This window comes from Engraulis encrasicolus, unplaced genomic scaffold (genome assembly GCF_034702125.1).
Source record: "Engraulis encrasicolus isolate BLACKSEA-1 unplaced genomic scaffold, IST_EnEncr_1.0 scaffold_35_np1212, whole genome shotgun sequence".
NCBI lineage: Eukaryota > Metazoa > Chordata > Actinopteri > Clupeiformes > Engraulidae > Engraulis > Engraulis encrasicolus.
The window spans coordinates 411,826-421,855 of NW_026945654.1; the positions used below are offsets into that span (position 1 = coordinate 411,826).

Here is a 10,030-nt window from a genome sequence, read left to right on the forward strand (position 1 = left end):
TATTTTTTACTCGAGTAAGGACAAATTCCAGAAAAACTACTTAAAGGGACACTGTGTGAGATTTTTAGTTGTTTATTTCCAGAATTCATGCAGCCCATTCACTAATGTTACCTTTTTCATGAATACTTACCTCCAGCATCAAATTCTAAGTATTCATTATGACTGGAAAAATTGTTCATACATGAAAAGGGGGATCTTCTCCATGGTCCGCCATTTTGAATTTCCATAAATAGAAATTTTAGCTGCAAAAATGACTGTACTTGGGCCATACTAGAAAATATGTGTTTATTAGCCTACTTAGTAAATTTTCATGTAAAGATCAAATTTGGCAATGGGCAGCCCCGTTTCAATGAGCAGCATAGTTGCAGTACCTTTTTTCACCATTTCCTGCACAGAGTCCCTTTAAGTAGCCTAGGCTACAGTAACGAAGTAAAAATAGGCGTAGCCTACTTAGTTGCGTTCCACCTCTGGTTTTGGTGTGTGTGTGTGTGTGTGTGTGTGTGTGTGTGTGTGTGTGTGTGTGTGTGTGTGTGTGTGTGTGTGTGTGTGTGTGTGTGTGTGTGTGTGTGTGTGTGTGTGTGTGATTACATAGCCTGACTCAAAACAAACAAAAACATACAGTGTGGCTTTAAGATGACTGTGTACAGTTGTCAGTACAGTACTGGTGCATCCCAATATGTGTCCTTGCCTCCTCCACTTGTGCTTGTCTCCTCGTCCCGCCTCCTGGCCCCTCCTCCGTGGAGAAAACGATAAAGTTTCCCAGCTGTCAGCCTCGCCACAACAACTTTTGAGAGACTGTTTTTCATTCACCATCCCAATTGCAAATGAGAAAAAGACTTTACAATTGAGCTTTTGCAAGATATTGAAATATAATGCTGTTGTCAGTGATGTCATCATGACGAGAAGCAAGTGGAGGAGGCAAGTGGAGGAGGCAAGGTCACATATTGGGATGCACCCTACGTCTATGGGACGACGAAACATGAGTACTGGAGTTCTAAACCACGCCCATTCATATGACACAGCCCTCCCAGCGTGCAAATGGAGCGTTCTGATTGGCTCCATTCATATGACACCTCCCGCCCAGCTTGCATTTGGAGCATTTTGATTGGCTGTAGTAAAACCTTTGACCTTCGACTCAAAACACTCTATCAGCTGATTCTGTAGCAGCAACAACAGCAGAGAAAGCCGAGCAGAGGGCACTCAGGCTAGACTCTGAAATCAGCTGTTTTTACTGCACCCACTGAACCTCTTTTCCAGCGACACAAAGGTTTCAGTTTACCAGTACTGCGGACATTTCCGAGAGAAGTCGGATACTTGAACTAGTTCACTACTGGATAGGCTATACAGCGAAGTCATCCTACCTTAAGAGGAGCTAGCCGACCTAGCCTAGCCGCTTGGATTGTTTACAACCCTGCCCAGGACTAAAGACCTCTCTCTCGTCTTACTGGAGAAAAATATCCTCCTCTGCGCGTTGAAGGAGAAAGTGACAACGGCGCTCGAAGCTGGAATGACTCGGGCTTGCTAACATTGTCAGCCGTTTGCAGTGTTTTGCCGTTTGAGACGTGTTCAGACCTGTTACACCGGGCGGTAGTATCAGGTTCTTGTAAGGGATGCCAATTGTTTTATGGGCTATTTCTCTGTTCAATGCTAGTTGAGGCGTCAGGTTTAAACTACTCATTTCTATCCGTGTCCATAGTTAGGCGGTGTCTTTCATTTCTTTGCACATTTCGATAGCAGTAGGCCTACTATCGACCGAGCACTAGTTTTGTTTTGGGCGTTATGTTTTTGTTGTCAGCGGGGTTAGTTCTAGTCGTAGATGTTAACTCAGCAGCTTGTGTTGGTGTAAAGTTTCAGGAATGATATGTGTGCCGCTAGTTCTAGTGCTCTGAAGGCAGCTATGTTTTATTCCCCACACTAAGCCAAGTCGTTTACCGAACTAGATTGTGTGTTTATGTTCGAGGCTTTTTCAAACATTTTTGGGATTGCTACCGAATCGTTTGTGACTGTTAGTTGCACTGAATTTCTACATTGACAGCTGTAAAACGGCTGAACTGTTTTCAAAAGCAATTGGTCGGACATTACTTGAATATTTGAAGACTTATTCGAGGTTATTTTTACACGCATTGCTGTAAATAGACTTATTGCATTGATTTTTGATCCCATGCTTTGTTTGAAAGACACGCAAGTGTTGTTATTGCACTGTTAGTGTTGTTATTGCACTGTTAGATGAGTTTGGTCCTGACGAGTTCAGCACCGACTTGTGTTTACGTACCGCGCCCATTTCCGGAAGTACCGGCAGCTACTGGTCTAAACCCTGTTTATAGCTATAAACAACTACCTATTACTAGATATAAACCAGCTATAACTACCTATAAACAAACACAGACACGTGTATAACCAGCTATAGCCACACGCAAGCTGCAGATAACCAGCTATAAACCAACATAGCTACACCCAACTAGACACTGCAACACATCCAGCCAGAGGTAATCTCCCCTTGTATTTATTCATCAGTGCTGCCGGTTAGCTCCCAGCTCTGTGCTAACTAGCCTGAGGACGCCAGGACGCCAGCTGTAGTAGGATGAGCAGCAGCCATGGGGGCTCCCAGGAGGCCGCTGTTGTCCCCAGCACTGTAGCTCTAGCTCTAGCATGCCAGGAGGAGAGGTGTGTGTGTGTGTGTGAGGCTGAGGGCAAGGGGCCGGGCGAGGCGGCGTTCGAGTGTGTGGAGTGTGTGAGTCTGCAGTGTGTGGAGTGTGAGTGTGAGGTGCATGGGCAGGAGGGGGGTAAGGCTGGGCACCGTCGCCTTCCCGTCTCGCCAGGTCACGTGCCTCCCTGCGACGCCTGCAGGGCTACCGCCATCGCCACCACCGTCGCCGTGCCCACCAAGAAGGGTTGCCTTGGCGACGTGCCCACCAAGAAGGGTTGCCAGGGCGACGGCGGCGGCGTGAAGCGGGCCGCGGTGTGTTGCCAGAGCTGCAGGGTCAGCCTCTGCCAGGAGTGCCACAAGCGCACGCACACCGGCAAGAGGAAGAAACACCCCCTCACACACTACACACAACCCCCCACGGATCTCAAACAGCCCCCACAACTCCCCACACATTACACAGAACTCCTCACGCCCACTGGAGATCTCAAACAGCCCCCACAACTCCCAACCCCCCCCCAGGAAAAAAAGCAGCCCCGACAGCCCCTCACACATTACCCAGAACCCCCCACGCCCCCAGGGGATCTTAAACAACCCCCCACGTCCCCCGAGGATCTCAAACAACCCCCGACGCCCCCCGAGGATCTTAAGCAGCCCAACCGTGACACACACACCAGTGGCCAAGGCAGCGCGGTCCCTAACGGCCAAGACAGCGCGGTCCCCAACGGCCAAGACAACGCGGCCCCCAACGCGGTCCCCAATGCGGTCCCCAACGGCCAAGGCAGCGCGGTCCCTAACGGCCAAGACAGCGCGGTCCCCAACGCGGTCCCCAGCGCGGTCCCCAACGGCCACGACAGCACGGTCCCCAACGCGGTCCCCAATGCGGTCCCCAACGCGGTCCCCAACGGCCAAGACAGCGCGGTCCCCAACGGCCAAGACAGCGCGGTCCCCAACGGCCAAGACGGCGCGGTCCCCAACGGCCAAGACGGCGCGGTCCCCAACGGCCAAGACGGCGCGGTCCCCAAGCCACAGTTCCAGCCGGAGCAGCAGGAGGATGTGGGCAGCAGTAGCATCGCCACTCAGGGCACGGTTACCGGGGGTAACGGAGGAGGCAGCACGGTTACCGGGGGTAACGGAGGAGGCAGCAGGGGCAAGAAGAAGGGCAGCAAGACTGGAGGCAACACGGAGGGTAGCGGGGGCAACAGTAACCATGGCAACGCGGTCTCCAAGCAACAGGAGGATGGAGAGGCGGGAAGGAGTGGGGGCGTCGGGGGCGACAGCAGTGATGCTAAGGGAACTGTTACCATGGGAAACGGAGGAAGCAGCGGGGGCAAGAAGAAGGGCAGCAAGCCTGGGGGCAGTGGTGGCACCTCAGGCAGCAGTAACCATGCCAACAGTGACACGGGCAGCAGTAACCATGCCAACAGTGACACGGGCAGCAGTAACCATGCCAACAGTAACACAAGTAGCAAGACTGGGGGAAACACTCTCTCTACGCAACACAAAGACAAGGACACCCTGCCAAACGGTGATATTCACCCTCCCGCCTCTAGGGGCACTGTGGGCAGCAGTGGGGTAGATGGTAGCGGGGGTGGTGGGAGCAAGAAGGGCAACAAGGCTGGCAGCAACGGTAGCAAATTAGTCTCAAGCCAGGACAGAGAAAAAGACTTGCCAAACGGTGACATTCACCCTCCCACCACTAGGGGAGCTGTGAGCAGCAGTGGGGTAGATGGTGACGGGGACGGTGGGGGCAAAAGCAGCGGTGGCAGGAAGGGAACCAAGACTGGTGGCAACAGTGCAACCACAGGCAACAGTAACCATGCCAACGGTGTCCATGCCAACGGGTTGTCCCGGCAACAGCAGGAGGAGGAGTCACGGCAGGCCAGGCTCCTGGAGAAGGTTGCCAGCTTCCTATTGGTGGACGAGAACGAGGAGATGCAGGTAAAGAAACACCCCTGACAGCTGCACACACCTGACACACACCAGGCACCTGGGCCCTACACACACCTAGCCTGATTATCATCGACTTTCAAATCTCTTCGAGACTTGGTCTGACCAAGAGCATAACTGTGATGGAGTGACCATCACTAGGGTTGCGGGTGTGTTCTGACTGTCACGCCATCGAGCCTGGCTCTTTGGTGTAGCGGTCAGAGCCCCAGTTTACTACTCCAGAAGGTCTGGGTTCGAGTCCCAGCAGGGCAACTCTACTCCCCTTCGCTACAATAGCAATTAACATTTCCCAAACAGTCAGAACACACCCACAACCCTAGTGATGATCACTCCATCGCATTCCCAAACAGCATTTCCCAGTTTTACCAAGCAGACGAACAGGCATCATAAAGTAGCAACGGAACAACAACTAAAGCCAAAGTTTGACCTTGTGTGTCACAGCGTTCTCCTAAAGCCAAAGTTTGACCTTGTGTGCCACAGCGCTCCCCTAAAGCCAAAGTTTGACCTTGTGTGTCACAGCGCTCCCCTAAAGCCAAAGTTTGACCTTGTGTGTCACAGCGCTCCCCTAAAGCCAAAGTTTGACCTTGTGTGCAGGTGACGAGTGTGGAGGAGTTTGTGTCTGGTCTGGGGTGCGGAGCGGAGGATCATCTCAAGGTCATCTCCATATTTGGCAACATCGGAGAGGGGAAGTCACACACCCTCAACCACACCCTGTACAACGGCCGAGAGGTACACACACACACACACACACACACACACACACACACACACCCTCAACCACACCCTGTACAACGGCCGAGAGGTACGCACACACACACACACACCCTCAACCACACCCTGTACAACGGCCGAGAGGTACACACACACACACACACACACCCTGTACAACGGCCGAGAGGTACACACACATGTACACACACACACACACACACACACACACACACACACACACACACACACACACACACTCTCTACAACGGCCGAGAGGTACGCACACACACACACACACCCTGAACCACACCTTCTACAATGGACGAGAGGTACGCAGCACTGTGTGTGTGTGTGTGATTGTGTGTGTCTGTGTGTGTGTGTGTGTGTGCTCTGCTGGTGTTCCGCACCTCTGACTCGCAGGATTCCTGCACGGTGGGCATGTGTGTGTGTATATATTCATGTGTGTGTGTATATATTAATGAGTGTGTGTGTGTGTGTGTGTGTGTGTGTGTGTGTGTGTGTGCAGGTGTTCCGCAGCTCTGACTCGCAGGACTCCTGTACGGTGGGCGTGTGTGTGTGTATATATTCATGTGTGTGTGTATATATTAATGAGTGTGTGTGTGTGTGTGTGTGTGTGTGTGTGTGTGTGTGTGTGTGTGTGTGTGTGTGTGTGTGTGCAGGTGTTCCGCACCTCTGACTCGCAGGACTCCTGTACGGTGGGCGTGTGGGTGGCGTATGACCCGGTACACGGCGCGGTGGTCGTGGATACAGAGGGTCTCCATGGTAACTGCGGAGGGAAACAGCGCGGGCGTCGCGGCCGTCTGCTGCTGAAGGTGCTGGCGCTCTCCGACCTGGTGGTGTACCGCACACACGCCGACCGTCTCGCAGACCAGCTCTTCCGATTCCTATTGGACGCCTCAGAGGTGGGTGGAGACTTCCTCTGTGTATGTGTGTGTGTGTGTGTGTGTGTGTGTGTGTGTGTGTGTGTGTACCGCACGCACGCCGACCGCCTCGCAGACCAGCTCTTCAGATTCCTATTGGACGCCTCCGAGGTGGGTGGAGACTAGCCTGATTATCATCGACTTTCAAATCTCTTCGAGACTTGGTCTGACCAAGAGCATAACAATTAGCATTTCTTCATCTAAGATTTCTTCTAAGATTTCTTCTTGGCTCAGACATTAAGTGGAGTTGCGACATCTAATGCCCATTAATTAGTAAGTTAATTGGTGTAAAGAATGTGATTATTGGATCGTCCACTAAAACCAAATCCATGCAGTAGTGACACTGGCTGTAGCTCTGCCGGCCTGAAGTGTGGTGCTACTGAAACATCATCGATATCTGTAAAGCCCGGTGTCCATCGAAGGCGAACTAAGCGACCTGCGCGGCGGAAGCGAACTAAGCGACCTGCGCGGCGGAAGCGAACTAAGCGACCTGCGCGGCGGAAGTCATTGTTTCTCTATGGAGGGAAGGCGAATAAAGCTACCAGAGCGAATTCGCCAGGAGCGAAGCTTCTTCAGCGACCAGGGCGAATTTTGACGATTAAACTCAAGCTAATCTTAAGCGAATTCGCTATGACGCGGTTCGGCGAAAACCAATTGGAACGTTCATATCGAGGAATGTCCCAGGCTGTCAAGACAGAGCCGTTATGTGATTAGCTGAATCAAACATGTCAGTGCAGCGTCCAGAGCGAATAAAACGAATTCATGGCGAAACTTCTGCAACCACCCCAGCTACCTGGGTCGCGTTGGTAGCGCTTGATGTACACGGGGCATAACTAGGAGCACTCAGAGAGCGCAGACCTCCGCCAAGGAAGTTGCTTGATAGAACATTTGACGATGTCACACCCTCTCTTTCTGCCTTCTTTTTGTGGAGTTAGAAACTGGAATATGTTGCCCTGTCCCGCAATTTGTGGTCACTAGGGGCGTCTAGATTTGTACGCTAGCAATGGTGAAGAATCTTAAAAAAAGGTCCTCCTGGTTCCGGTTCGTAATCCGAATCACCATCAGGATTTAATCACTTCCTTGGGTAATTTCCAACAACTCCACATAGTTTCATTCAAATCCGTTCATACGTTTTTGAGTAATCGTGCTGACAAACAAACAGACATCACCTCCTCCTGTAGGCGTATCTGAAGCGTTAGGGTGAGGTCATCATGTGCTGTCTGTATACTACATTACCCATAACCCTCTGATCTTCTTCTTCCTGTATACCACATTACCCATAACCCTCTGATCTTCTTCTTCCTGTATACTACATTACCCATAACCCTCTGCTCTTCCTCTTCCTGTAGGCGTACCTGAAGTTCTTCTCTCGTCAGCTGGCGGCCACCGCAGAGCGTTTGGGGACGGACGTGCCGCTCTCGACGCTCGGACCCTCTGTAGTCGTATTCCACGAGACTGTGCACACGGCACTACTCGCATCAGGTCAGTAGGGTGGCAGTGGGGGTGTGTGTGTGTGGTAGTGGGGGGGTGTGTGTGTGTGGTAGTGGTTATGTGTGTGTGTGTGTGTGTGTGTGTGTGTGTGTGTGTGTGTGGGGGGGGGGTGGTAGTGTGTGTGTGTGGTAGTGGTTATGTGTGTGTGTGTGTGGTAGTGGTTATAAGTGTGTGTGTGTGTGTGTGTGTGTGTGTGTGTTAGTGGTTATGTGTGTGTGTGTGTGTGGTTGTGGTTGTGGTTATGTGTGTGTGTGTGTGTGTGTGTGTGTGTGTGTGTGTGACGACTAGGCATGCAGCGGATTCGAATTGTATTCGAATTCGTTCGGTTCGTTTATCACAGTTCGGAGCATTCTGGAGATCCGCGGATTTCGTTTTCATGAAGGCATTGCCTTATAGCCTAAAATTGAAAAAAAGTTAAATGCCTCCTCTCCAAGCGGCACAATCGAAACTTAAGGTGCTTGCAAGTTTGCCTGGTATCCAGCAAGACGAGAGTGACATTAAACACTTAGCCGCCGTCTTCCAAAGAGTTGGACCAAGCGTGTGTGTAGGAGAGAGAGAGAGAGAGAGAGAGAGAGAGAGAGAGAGAGAGAGGAGAGAGAGAGAGAGAGAGAGAGAGAGAGAGAGAGAGAGAGAGAGAGAGAGAGAGAGAGAGAGAGAGAGAGAGAGAGAGAGAGAGAGAGAGAGAGAGAGGGAGGGAGAGAGAGAGAGAGAACATTAGAGTAAAGGCGGATTCATACTTGGCGTGAGTGAATGGCGCTAGCCTCCTTCATACTTCACTCGCGACCTCACTCGCGACCCAAAATGACGTCACACGCCGTGGCGCGAGCTGCCGTGTCGCGACGTCGTGCACCCCACATTTTTTGTAATTTGTCGTGCGCCACCAGCGACCATGCAGGTAGGCAGATAAAGCAGGAGTTGCGAAGAGAGGCTACAACTACTGTAGGCTACTACAGAATGGATCCTGCATCATTTTGAGGATAATAACATGTCCTAGAGAGTTATTTATTCATTGTATCTTCTCTCTTAAATGTTGTTCAGTGAAACAATTGTTTACTTTGTTCAGAAGCACGTTGTGTTCAGCGATCTATTTATACATTCTGCCGCCAGAACAATGCTCTCACATGGTCTTGGAATGGTCTGGCAATGTAGGCTACAACAAAAAATATATGTTTCAATGTGGTAAGTCACAAGTCAGACGTTCAGTAGCCCTACAGCAGCCGTGTTTGGCTTTCTATTTTATACATCAGTAGAACTCACGCTGCGAGTTGCGAAAGATACTGCCGTTTCTCTCATGAACAGCAGAGGGCACTTCCGACAATGCGAGCGAAAGCCTGTAAAGGGCGCTTTTGAAGTATGAATAGTCTGTCGCAAGTGATGACGTCATTAATGGTTCTCGCGCCACACGCGCCAAAGTGCGTACGTGAAGTATGCAGAGCCCTTAAGTCAGAGAGAGAGAGAGAGAGAACGTGAGAGTAAGTGAGAGTAAGTGAGAGAGAGATAGTAAGTGAGAGAGAGAGAGAGAGAGAGAGAGAGAGAGAGAGAGAGAGAGAGAGTAAGAGTAAGAGAGAGAGAGAGAGAGACGCTCCCCGAAAGCGCTTTGCAGAAAGGGCAAGGCGATGTCTCCAAATATTATACAAAATAAATCTTAATATTAGTAAAGTAGACATAAGTTAATTATTTTCTTTAAAAGCAAAGTCGACTTGATTGGTTCATACTGCTAAGAATAGACCCTACTGAAGTCCACATTTTAATGGATTTGCGTGCGCGAGGTCACCCAACTGTAGGCTAGTCACGCCGATAACAGGTGCTTACGGGAGGCTCTTGGGCAAACAATTAAGTCCCTTAAAGTTGTAACCATGCATGCCCGCCAATGATGAAGCCGTTTTCTTTATTCATTTTAAAACGAGCCTTCCTGGCGCACAGGGCGCAGACATTTTAAAAAGCAAAATGTGCCATTTCTCACTGATCAAGATGAAATCATATGCACGCTTTGAGATGACATTGCATATGAGATGCTTATGATATGACATCGCATAGCCTATATTTCCCATCAGTATGAGACCTTGTCCTTAGATGCTGGCAGGAGACATGCATCCACATTGCCCCAAGTTTGGCAAAAATATGGAGATGTGTGTGTGAGTGTGAGTGTGAGTGTGAGTGTGAGTGTGAGTGTGAGTGTGTGTGTGTGTGTGTGTGTGTGTGTGTGTGTGTGTGTGTGTGTGTGTGTGTGTAGAGGCTGTTCTGCAGGAGAGGTTCTGCCGCATGGGGGGCGTTTAACAAGGTGGTGTGTGTG

General features: G+C 50.6%; 1 protein-coding gene across 2 annotated transcripts in view; it reads left to right on the plus strand.

The window, feature by feature from the left end:
* The first annotated feature begins 3,726 nt into the window (after positions 1–3,726).
* LOC134443691 (zinc finger FYVE domain-containing protein 1-like) overlaps positions 3,727–10,030 on the plus strand; it is a 27,214-nt gene continuing 20,910 nt past the window's right edge. For both annotated transcript variants that reach the window (XM_063193335.1, XM_063193334.1), the window contains exons 1-4: positions 3,727–4,585; positions 5,189–5,323; positions 5,986–6,228; positions 7,596–7,728. In XM_063193335.1, coding sequence (XP_063049405.1) covers positions 3,950–4,585; positions 5,189–5,323; positions 5,986–6,228; positions 7,596–7,728 — 1,147 coding nt within the window. In that variant the 5' untranslated portion in view covers positions 3,727–3,949. The remainder of the gene's footprint in view (positions 4,586–5,188; positions 5,324–5,985; positions 6,229–7,595; positions 7,729–10,030) is intronic.